Source organism: Geotrypetes seraphini, chromosome 4, assembly GCF_902459505.1.
Source record: "Geotrypetes seraphini chromosome 4, aGeoSer1.1, whole genome shotgun sequence".
NCBI classification, from domain to species: domain Eukaryota; kingdom Metazoa; phylum Chordata; class Amphibia; order Gymnophiona; family Dermophiidae; genus Geotrypetes; species Geotrypetes seraphini.
The window spans coordinates 50,574,392-50,587,061 of NC_047087.1; the positions used below are offsets into that span (position 1 = coordinate 50,574,392).

The 12,670-nt window shown below is 40.2% G+C and overlaps 1 protein-coding gene across 7 annotated transcripts in view; it reads right to left on the minus strand.

Annotated features, from left to right (window-relative positions):
• Window positions 1-12,670, minus strand: part of LOC117359170 (multidrug resistance-associated protein 9-like) — a 227,418-nt gene that overhangs the window by 24,229 nt on the left and 190,519 nt on the right. For all 7 annotated transcript variants that reach the window (XM_033941465.1, XM_033941468.1, XM_033941467.1 and 4 more), the window contains one exon: window positions 11,280-11,439. In XM_033941465.1, coding sequence (XP_033797356.1) covers window positions 11,280-11,439 — 160 coding nt within the window. The remainder of the gene's footprint in view (window positions 1-11,279; window positions 11,440-12,670) is intronic.

Consider the following 12,670-nt stretch of genomic DNA (forward strand, 5'->3'; position numbering starts at 1 on the left):
CACAATCTAGCTAACGTACCTGGGGCTATGGAGGATTAAGTGACTTGCCCAGGGTCACAGGGTCACAATTAGTTATTGCTTGCGATCTGAGAGGCTGGATCTGACATGTTTTGCAAAAGCTTTATCAAGGATCCCCCTGAAAGCAAATGTTGAATAGTTAGTACTAATTTATAACTATAAACTAACTAAACCTCCCTCTCTGTGCACCTTAAGAATAAATCTAAAGCTGAAAAATAAACCTACTAGTACCGCTGTCATCTGACTCGCATAACTGCTTCGAGCAAGATGGGATCGTCGTCTTACTGACGTACTAATATATATTAATTTGATTAAACAGCTGAACTCCCTGCTTTTCATTGGATGAACAATTAAACCTACCATTGCTCCTGTCATCCAACCCATGTTAACTGCTTAGAGCAAGATGGCAGCTGCGTGTTACTGACATATTATAATTTTAAATAAATAGCTGATACTCCTTGCCTTTCATTGGAAGGAAAGTTAAATCAATGTGGCCCATTCTACTTCTAGATACCCTTCCCCCCTGGTTCCACTGTATTTAATCGGTATATCCACCACTGTTCCTTTAAATTCAAAACTTTTTCCAGATTGCCTCCCACCCTCTCCTGAAATATCTGACCAATGACCCGCCATCTTAAATCCTCAACAGAATGTTTCAACTGGACCCAGTGATGAACCATCAGAGCTTGCAGATTTTCATTAATTATGCGGGATTTATGTTCATTGAGTCATATTTTTATGGGTCTATTAGTACGCCCTATACTGTATATATCAAGCTACAAGGGCATGCAATAGCATAAATGACGAATCTGCTATTACAATCTGTATGCCTCCTAGTTTTAATCACTGTGTTTTTACCAGGTATATCCCACTCTCTCCCTTCTATAGTCTTGGTACACCATTGACATTTACCACATTTACTATGATTAGCCCTCATATTCAATTGGTCTATCATCAGATTTCTTAAAATTAAGTTTTTAACCAATGGTGGTACCCCTTCTAAATGCTGTCATAGGAAACTGTTGAGGAGGGGGTTGCAATTCTATTATGTGCCAATATCTCTTCATAATCTGGATTAACTTATTCGCCGCTGATGAATACGGCAGCACACAAGTCATTCTCCCACCCTTATTGGCCTCATTTACAGGTTTTTCTCATAGTAATAGATATCTTTGAGCGTAGCTCCCTTTCAAATAACCTCGTTTTATTGCTGTTTTGGGGTATCCCCTGGCTTCAAAATGCTGTTCCATAAGACGAACTTGATGCTTAAATTCGTCTACAGATGAACAGATTCGCTGAATTCTTAACAATTAACTTATCTTTAAATTAAACTTGAGTTTAAAAGGATGATGACTTGCAAAATGTAGAAGAGTGTTACATGCCACTGATTTTCTATAGAGGGTGGTGAAAAATTCTTTCCCCCTCTTCTCAATCATTAGGTCCAGAAATTTAATTATATTTTGATGGCAAGTCATAGTCAATTGTATCTGTGCATCCACTGAATTCATGTATTGTATAAATTCAAACAGCTCATCCTGTGTGCCCCGCCACAGAAAAAAAATATCATCCAAAAATCTAGTCCAAAGGGATATTTTTGAAAATTGCAGCACTGTATACACAAATTGATCTTCAAATTTGGCCATATATAAAGTAACGTGGCAGAGTTCACGGGCAGACAAGGCCGAAGCAGCCTATTAGAGTGCTGCCGGCCCGACGCTGCTTAGGGAGGTAAGTACGGCTCACAGCTGGGTTCCAATGGCTTGGAAGGAAGGATGGGGATTCGGCTGCATAGCAGCTGCCGGTGCTCAGGGGGGAGGGGGTGCTCTCTCAAGGGTTCTGCTGCACAAGGGAAGAGAGGGAGGGAAGGGAAACTGCTGGCAAATCCCGGGACTAGGGCTTATTTTGGGGGTAGGGCTTATATTAAGCTACACCGAAAATCCTGCTACGAATTATTTTCTGGGTAGGTCTTGTTTTGGGGGAAACACAGTATTTATTTAAAATTATAATATGTCTGTAGCATGCAGCTGCCATCTTGCTCTAAGCAGTTAACGCGAGTTCAATGATAGCGGCAATGGTAGGTTTAATTGTTCATGAAAAGCAGGGAGTTCAGCTGTTTAATCAAATTAATATATATTAGTACGTCAGTAAGACGACGATGCCATCTTGCTCGAAGCAGTTATGCGAGTCAGATGACAGCGGTACTAGTAGCTTTATTTTTCAGCTTTAGATTTATTCTTAAAGTGCACAGAGAGGGAGATTTGGTTAGTTTATAGTTATAAATTAGTACTAACTATTAAACATTTGGTTTCAGGGGGATCCTTGATAAAGCTTTTGCAAAATATGTCAAATCCAGCCTCTCAGATCGCAAGCAATAACTAATGGCAAACAACCATTGAGATAAGTAAAAGTTGAGATTTAAGATAAATAAATGCGAGAACAAATGCAACTTAAAGTTATATGAATTAGTCTTAAGAAGAGAGATGTTATAAAAAAAATGTATATATATAAAACACAGACCGGTGAAGATCTAACACATAAAGCTTGCTGCTGTGAAAATCTTTATTCTTTTGGGCGGTGGAGTGGTGTTTCTGAGGTCTGTTGCTGAAGGATATATAAATCATCAAACAATAAGCTAAATTGAATGATATTGATTTAGAGATATGGTATTTGAATAATGGTTATTATTTTCTCTAAGAAAAGTAAGTCAATGAAGTTTGAATGGATATACATGTGTATGTGTATACATATGTGTGTAAATGCTAATATTTTGCAAATACTGCTTCATTTCTTTAGCAGATATTTTATATTCAAATATATTTATTGAGCTCAACAATAGTAAGTAACAAGCAAAACAAACAAGCTCAGTATTTTAAATAACAAAATCTATACCTATGAATAACCCAACACAACCCACTCCCCAAAATAAATAAATAACACCCCCCATCCCAGGGTCCTCCTTCCAAATACATTTCAATCCAGAAAAGTCCAACCAGGTAACTACATAAAATAAAGGAAAACAAAATAAAGGAATTCAACAATTTAGCAAGCGGCTTTGGGCCAATGGAGTCATTGCTGTCCAGAAAGGTTCCCAAGTCCGTTGAAAAATCCGGTCTGGAAGAGTAGAAAAATCCAACACATCCCTCCTTTCCCACATCAAAAGGGTAATCATCCGACATCTCCAAAAAGAATAATCAGGAGCTGTATCTTCAAGCCAATGAATCAAAATACATTTTAGGGCCACCACAACAGTCTATTTCAGAAAAACAGTAGCGCCCCTCAGTCGAGGAAAAAAATGAGGAACAATCCCAAATAATAGCAAAGGAGAACGACGAATGGATATTTTCCAAATGCGCTCCACAAAGACAAAAACAGCATTCCAAAAAACTTGAATAACAGGGCAAGTCCAAAACATGTGTCCCAAACTCGCTTCAGAAGCCTGGCATTTCAAACAGGCTGCATTTTCATGAAAGTGAGATAGATATGCCCTCTTCGGAGAAATATACAATCGGAAAACCAACTTATATTGTTGTTCCCAAAAAGTAGTATATTTCCGAAAGGCTGATAATCGACGAACAGCCTGTGAAAGTACATCTTCCGGCAAATTTACATCAAGATCACGAACCCAGGCTTCCCGTAAATGGGAATGGTCAAACAAGGGGGACTCATCTCTCAAATGGCGATGATGAAATTTAAGGGGAACTGGAAGTTGAGAACCAATAGTAAAAGCTGTGGAAAGTAGTTCATGACATTTTAAAGTGGGATTTATTCTTGTAAACCACTTTGGTTTAACTTTTTTGTTAAAAATCGCAGTATATCAAATAAAATAATTAACTGACATCTATAGGAGCAGAGTCTGGGTGAGACATAGGTGGGGCTCTCTCTTACCCGTAGAGCATAGAGAATGCTATAAATTATGGGCGTCCCTGTCTACTGAAGGTTCAATTATAGAATAGGCTCCTTACCTTGTGGCCTCAAGGTGCATAAATGGAAGTACCCAGTTATAGAATTTCCCCCTTAATGCATTGGACTGGAGCAGATTCCTGCCATCAAGTTTTTTCAAGTTTAAAAAAACAAACAAATGGTGACCCCCAACTTCTAGAGTTCAAAACTTCTTTCCCCATTAACTTTAGTGGAAACTAACAATAACAAAAATAATCCAACTAATTTGAAATCCAAAAATGGAGACTATTCCAAAAATGAACTGAACTGAAAAGTCTTCCATGCACATGCCTAGCATTTGTAATCTCACATTTCAATTCATGAAGATTAAACATGGGTCGCCCTTATTTGTGGAAATCCCTTACAGAGAGCAATCCATCTATAAATTGATTTCATTAGCATTGGCAAAGACATGATATAACATTTTTGAGCCAAATCATTGGCAAACTCATAGTTGAAGACTCTTTTTTAGCATGAAAAAAGTAATTTAAAAGTTACTGATAGTAAGTTTTCAAGAATTTTTCATGTCTTGGCTAAAAGAAAGATATCTTTGGAATTTGGAAGTTAAGGCCTGATAGAGAAATATTCACAAAAATAAGAGTTTCAGTGCCTAATTATTTGCTGGACCAAGTGGCATACCCTGTTTCCCCGAAAATAAGACGTATCCCGAAAATAAGCCCTAGCATGATTTTTAAAGATGCTCCTAATATAAGGCCTACCCCAAAATTAAGCCCTAGTTAAGATCAACTTCAAAGCCCCCCACTCCCCGAATGTTCTCGACACTCCCTGACTCCATCCCTGACACTAGTGCTGCCTGATTCACTGCTGCTTTAAGAGGCCTCAGAGCAGAGGTATGTCAGTCTCACGGTAGGAGGGTCGATAGGGTTCTGCTGCACAAGGGGATAGGTGAGAGGAGAGGAATGATGCTGCACATGGGTGGGGGGGGAAGGAAAGAGGAAGAATTGGGGTAGATGAGAGGAAGGGAGAGATAGATGATTGTTAAGTACATGAAAAAAATAAGACATCCCCCAAAATAAGTCCTAGTGCATTTTTTGGACCCAAAATTAATATGACACTGTCTTATTTTCAGAGAAACATGGTAATAAGGAGGGGGGAGCGGTCTACCATGGGCGGGGTCTTGGTAGGGGCATCATCACCCATCCTCTTTTCTGTCCCCCCAGCTCCTTATCGATCCCCCCATCGCGTGCATGTGCCCCTTCCCTCATGCCTCTTTAATTTTTCCCTGTGCATGCAGCATTACAAACTTGCTGCCCACATAGGTGTTGCTTCTCTCTGACATCACTTCCGGCCCCACGCCTAGGAAGTGACATCAGAGGGATAGCTGACATGACGTGGGCAGCAAGTTCATAATGTTGCTCAGGCCTGGAAAAATATAAAGGTAAGGGGGACAGGAAGGGGGTGGGTGCATGGTGCGGGGGGCAGGAAGGAGCAGGGGGGAGGGGAGCACCACCACTCCAGGTGCCACTCACCCTCTCTACTCACTGCCTGGACAACTTTGCCTTTGCCATCTATAGATGTCCATCTAGGTCTACTTTAGGGTTTGCTTTACCCTCTCTGAAGGGTAGAAGTCGAAAGTGATTTATGGAGTATCTGATGTCTTTCCAGAAAGCACATTTGTGACCTGATCTTGTTCCCCTGATTTTTGGTGCTCCTTCTTATATGCATTTCAGGTCATCTTTGAAAACTTGTTTAATAAATTTTTATGTATTTTTTTTCTGTGTATTTCACCGATATTGTCAGTTATCTTATTGACAACCACAATGAACTGGAAGGTACTGTGGTATATAAATAATATTGTGAATTTTTTTTGTTACATAGAGCATTATGGACCCCAGTTCATTTACAAAAGTTAGATAGCTCTAAGTCAAATAAATGTTGGCATTGTCATCTCGAAGCAGGGACTTTAGATCATTTATTGTTCTATTGCCCATTTATTTTGGCTTTTTGGAAATCAATATGGGGGCCAAATAAATTGTTTGTTGGAAAATCCAGTGGCATTATCCTATGATACTGTGCTATTTGGCATATCAATGAGAGCTAAAAACCAAATATCATCTAAGAACAACAGGCTATTACTTATTATGACAGGAGTTGCCATTCAACAAATTACAAGCAATTGGAAAAATTGGAGGAGACTTGATGGAATTCCTTGTGTCATATGTATAAAATGGAAAGAACACTAGCCACTCAGATAGGGAATTTCAAGAAATTTCAGGAGACTTGGGAACCATTAACAAAATATTGTAATGTTTAAATATTGTTTTTCCCCTTTAAAAATGCACATCCGGGAAGGGGGAGGAGGGGGGATTGAGATGATAATAAATTTTGGTATGTAGATATGGGATCCATGATAGATATATTACATGTTGAAAAATGTGATTGATTAGGGGGGAGGGAAGATTTTATTTAATTCTTTATTCATTTTTAATCTTACATCAAGTATACAAATAATAAAACATTTGAAATTAAATACATCACCTGAATTTCTTTCTAATATAACATCAAATATATAAATTTATTCCCTTCCCATGGCCTCTTTCCTTTAACATATAATCAAAAATATACAATATAAATATTCTGATTAAACCCATAGTAAACTATAAACCACCCTCCTCCCCCCATTTGCAAATATACTTTCACTAGAAAATGGTGTCTATTCATTACAATAAGTTGTCAATGGCCCCCAGATCTTTTTAAATTTATTATAATACCCTTATTGAGTAGCAATTATGCTTTCCATTTTATAAATGTGACACAATGAATTCCACCAGAAGGTATAATTTAATCTACTGCAGTTTTTCCAATTAGTTGTGATATTTTGAATGATATGGATATTAATAGAATATTAAGTGTGATATTGAGTATAAAATGTTGTATTTACTGTTACACTTATTGTAAGTTTAAAAAAAAATAAAGAATTGGAAAAAAATAATAATATTGTGATTATAATTTAGAGACCAATGTACTAAACTGCATTAATGCCAGTTAATTTACAATAAGAGGGAATGTTAGAACTGGGTGCCTACTATCCTTTATAGAATACAAATATAACTGGGTATATATGCTTCAGTTTAACACATATTCTGTCAAAAGCCCAGCAGCCTTTTTCACATTAGAAACTGCACACAATGACTCAGACATCTTAGAAATGTTCTTCACATATTTACTGAATTCAGTTGTCAAGCTCTCATCTCAGCATGATTCTCCCTCCCACCACCCACATGCCACATACACAGTTAAGAGACAAGTAATTAGTGGGGAAAAGTAGGCCAAAGCAAGGATGTAGTGCAGTATGAACATAAACACAATTTGTGTATGTGTGTATATATATATATATATATATACATACATTTATTCTTTCTCTTACTGTCCGACCCCCACTTAATCCTACCAGCCTCCACCCTTCCACCTATTCAATACAATACAATGTTTTCAAACTGTTCTGTTTCTTGTTCATCTGTTTTCCTTGACATATGCCTTTATATTTCTTTACGATCCTTCTTCAGTTTCTTTCTTGTGTTCTTATTATTTTATTGGGATTTATTTTCATTTCACTAGCTTTTCCATATTATTCATTTTCTCTTTTCCAAATTTGTTGCCTTCTTCTGTTTGCCATTCTACTCTCTAAGCTTTTCCTCTAGATTTTTCTATAATGTTGTTTAATTTTCCTTATTCTACCTATACTCTTCCACTCCTGCTTTCTTGCATACACCCTTGCTTTCCTGACCTCTGACACCCATTCCTCTTTCACGTATCACACATCTGTTAATTCTTTCCTTATATTTTCATATTTTTCCTCAACACCAACCTTCTACCTCCTTTCTCCACTTTCACCCTCCATCTCCTCTTACCTTTCAAACTTATTTATCTATCTTGCCACATATCTCTTTTCTATCCCCCATCACCTTCCCTCTATTTGCCTTTCTATTCTCCCTTCTATCTTGATTTAATTTCCCCTTCCCCCATCTCTTTTCTTCCTCTTCAATCTCCTTTTACATTCTTCCCCTCAAACTGCACACCTCTCCATCATCATTGCTCCTCTTTAGAGAATGGCATGGAGACAAATTTGTCCCTGTCCCCAAAGGAACTCAATTTCCCCGTCTCATCTCCATGAGTTTTGTCGTTGTTCCTGTCCCTGCTCCATTCCTGCAAGCTCTGCCTTAACTGCACAAGCCTCAAACTCTTATGATTTTAAAGTGTTTGAGGCTTGTGAAGATAAGAATGGAGCTTGCAGGAATGAGGTAGGGTCAGGGAGAGGAAAAGAACTCACAGGAATGGGGCAAGAAAATGAGTTCCTGCTGTGACAACAGGAGTCTCTTCGTTGTTGTAGACAATTTTTTTTTTAACTTAATAGAGTCTGGTACGGCTCCCATATTTGTTGTTTTTTTGTAACACAATATTCAATAATGCTTAGACTATCTATTTTTTCCCCCCCCCTGCTATGGTTCCCATCTTGTGTGGAAAGTTAGAGAGAGGAGAGAGCTGCGACTCGTCAGGAGCGACAAAAGAAAAAACTAACCAACTGAGGGGAGGGGCTCCAGAGGCAATATACCTTGCACATGCTCAGTAAGTTTAAAACCTTTACTATACCTAGGTGAGAGCACCGACATTCAGGCTCAGTCAGAGGACTTCACCTTCAAATGTGTCTGCATTTCCCCTGCTTGTCTCCGGAGAACTAACCAGTAGGCTACTCCTTCACTGAAACTGCCAGCTCTACTTTAGAGGTCTGCACGGGAACGGGGACCGCGGGAATCCCCCCTAACCCACGGGACTCCCACGGGGACCCCCCTCTAGCCAACGGGACTTCCACGGGGATGGAAGGCTTTGGAAGCAGGGTTCATCCATATAATATAATGGACACGTCAGCCTTAGGAAAAGAGGGGGTTTATAAGTTAATTACCTGAACAGAAAATAAAAAAAGGGTTCCACCAAAGAGATTCCACAAGGAAAACAGCAGCTCAAACACAAAAGAAACTGTGGAATTGATGATCCTGTCAGAAGTAATTGCTGCTTTTTATGGGGACGGGTGGGGATGGAGGTAATTCCTTGCGGAGATGGGTGGGGACGGAGAGGATCCTGACAGGGACGGGTGGAGACGGAGAGGATCCTGATGGGGACAGATGGGGACGGAGAGGATCCTGGCGGGGACGGGCGGGGATGGGTGGGATTTCTGTCCCCGTGCAACTCTCTACTCTACTTTAGCTTAGCTCCCTGAGCTGCCCAGCACTACCTGAATAGCATAAGATACTCAGACATGATTTTCAGAGGTATTATTCATATGGAAAATAACTCTCTTAACATGTTCAAATAGTTATCCAGGTACTGGCAATGAATATCAGTTGTAGGGATAGGCTGTCATTTGCAGTGACATAGGACATACCAGCCATATTTCGTTTCATATCATTAACCAACCCGTGCACACAGACAGTGAACGCTCTTTACCTGATGGTGTGGCCATTTGAAAAACCTTGCATATGTAAACCACTGCACATACATAAACATTGCATACATGCACTATCTGGAAAAAAGTGTGCACTCCTTCTGAAAGTGTCTTTTTGCAAATAGTGTGCAGTCTTTCACAAGAGTATGCAATCGACAACTTTGTTCCCGTGACCTCAAAATGGCTAAACAAAAATGAATGAAATAAACATTTTCAGAAATGACACAGGAAGTGGCCTAGATAATTACCAGAGGTCACTTTATATGCTAATATTTAGCACCTGTATCTGGTTATGACCCAGAATAGAATATCCAGTTATATGTTTAAAAGCTGCAAACACCTTTTGAAGTCAACACTGAGATGGCCAAGTGATTAGAGCTGCTTGCTCCCATCATACATGTGCTACTTGGTCCCTTTCACTGAATCTTCTGATGGTATGAAGAGCTACTGTGCTCACAGGTACAGCAGGAGGCGCCTGATTGCTGTGCTCTCCCCTCAGCCAGTGGCTGTGGATCACCCCCTTGCAAGACCCCTGGCCTTTTGGTCTCTCTCCCAGGCTCGCAATACCCAAACCCCCATTCCACCATGTATAGACGGGCCTCCTGGGCCTACCTGAGTACCTGTTGCCCCAGCAGGGGTGGGAGTCTTTGGGGCAGAAGCAATATCCTCTCACTCCTGCCCCCTCACAGTTGTCTTCTGGGATAGCTGCCACGGCAACTTGCAGTGCTGCAGAAAGTGCCATGGTAGATTACGGCAGCCATTTTGGAGGGCAGCTGGAAGGGGGCAAGAGTTGATTGGCTTTGCTTCTGCCCCAAAGACCCCCCACTAGACCACTAGGTACTAAGGTAGGTTGGGGGGTCTGAGAGGAGGGGCATAATGGGGTTGGCAGGGAGATCAATGCCTGGTGAGGGAGGAGCCTTGGCCATGGACTGGGGGAGGAACATCATGGAGGTTGGGAGGGAGATTGGAAGGTCAGGAGCAGGGGAAAAAAGGAAGTGAGTGAGATGTGCTGGATTTATGCAGAGGGGCAAAGGGGATGGGAGTGAGAGGTGCCAAACCTGTAAGGGGAGAGGGACAGGGGGAGGAAGAAAGTGGGTTAGAGGTAGCAGACCTGTGCAAGGAGGGAAGGAAAGGAAGGGAATGAGTAGGAGCAGGGGTAGATATAGAATGATGAGAGGTGCAGAGTCCTGCCAGGGGTTAAAGAGGGGTGAGAAGCTGGATGTTGGGATGGGAAGAGAGAGTGAGAGAACTCGGACCTGGGGAGGGGGAGCTGAGAGACTTTTTGCTGCTGCAGTCAGTGTGTGTCTGCACCCTCACCTCAATGGGACTGGAGCTAGCATTCCCTATCAAACAATAGTAACAACCACTCTACCCCCACCCCCCAGGCCTACCGTGATATCCTGATGGTCTAGTGGCACAGTGGGACAGGAGTGATCCCCATTCACTCCTGCCCATTCTTTCTCCACAGTAAAAATAAGTTAAACGGGGCTTGTGCCATATGCCATTCCAATATGTGACTTATTGCATTGGTTCAGTGCTTCAGTTGCTATGGTTTACTAAATGATTTTTCTTTCTGATTAGATATTCTCTGGAGCTGTATCAAGGTCTTTCATCATTATACTTTTCTGTACTGACATCTGATATACACATGTTAAATCTATTAAAACTAAAAAAAAAAAAAAAGGTCTTTGGTAATTTCATCTGCTTCAGTGCTTTGTCAATTAAATAATAGGCTCTTGTGCTTTCTATTGCTTTCTTGGGCACCATTTCAAAATGTCATTTTGCCAAACATGTGCTCCTTTCTAGACTGGACTGAAGGCCTTCACCTTGTCTTTCATTTACAACTAGCTCATTCACCTACCTCACAGTGCCAACAAATAGCACTGGATCCTGAGGAATGATGGACAGTTTAGAGCGCAGATCTTCCAGTCCAACCTTACAGATATCCACATCATCAATCAAGATAGTGCCAGCAGTTGGCTCCACCAGACGGAACAAGGCCACCCCGAGTGATGATTTTCCTGTGGGAAATTTGCAATGTCATGCTTTCAGTTTGATAGACACAGTTTGAGTTTGATAACAGCATCTTTGCGTTCATAAGAACATAAGAATTGCCGCTGCTGAGGTTAGGGTTACCACATAGCTCCAGAAAAAGGAGGACGGATTCAGACATCCGAGTTTTACTTCCATTGCTTTCAATGGAAGTAAAACCCAGATGTCTCAATATGTCCTCCTTACTTCCTTTTTTTTAATAGAAGTAAAACTCGGATGTCTCAATCCATCCTCCTTTTTCTGGAGCCATATGGTAACCCTACTTGAGATACCTATATTATGGCATCCAGTTATAGAACTGCCTCCAAAGAGGGCAACTGTATGCTTTCAGGTGCCTAATTTAATTTTATGAAAACAAGTCGTTGCTTAATTGCCTTTATAAATACTAGAAATTGCACCTTCATCGAAGATGTGGATTTATACCTCCCCTGGAGCAGATGTAAAAGCCCATGTATAATTTTTAGGTACATGCATAGATTAGGGTATTTTATAATCTATCCCCCTAATTTTCTATATATCACCTATAGTTCTGCATGTGCATCACTTCGCATAGCCGATGTATGCACAAAACTTAATCAATTGGGCTAAATGGCACTGATATTTGGCAATTAACACCTCATAATTGGGACTAATCAGTAAAAAGTATGTGCCAGTTGCAGCGCATGAATCTGAAAAGGGGGAGTGGCCAGGGAAGATCATGGGCATTCCTAAAAGGTACATTGTTATAGAATATAGCTGATAACTTAGACACGGGCATTTAAGCCTGGCTTTAGCTGGTCTAAATGCCTGCACTTAAGTTATGTATTGCACACTGACACTAAGCATGATTTTGTACAATGTACATGCACTTTATAGACCATGCTCGCCTACCAGAAAAATGCACACCATTATATCACAATGCATATTTTTACACCATTCAGAATTTTATAAGTCATTTATGTGCATTTGTGGCCACTTACATGTGAAATGCTCCAGATAAAAGTTAAAAGGGGCAATGAGGTGAACGTTCAGCGATGCTGTTTACCGTTTAATGACTAATTTATACATTAGCTTGAATTGCATATTTAAAGAATTGGCACTACTAAATGTATTCAAATAAATGCTTGCATTACTCATCCAAAAAAAGGTTATGTGCCCAGTTTGCCTTCAATCCCACGTACTTTAACATGTTAATTTTTGGCTAGGATCAAAAAAAAAAAA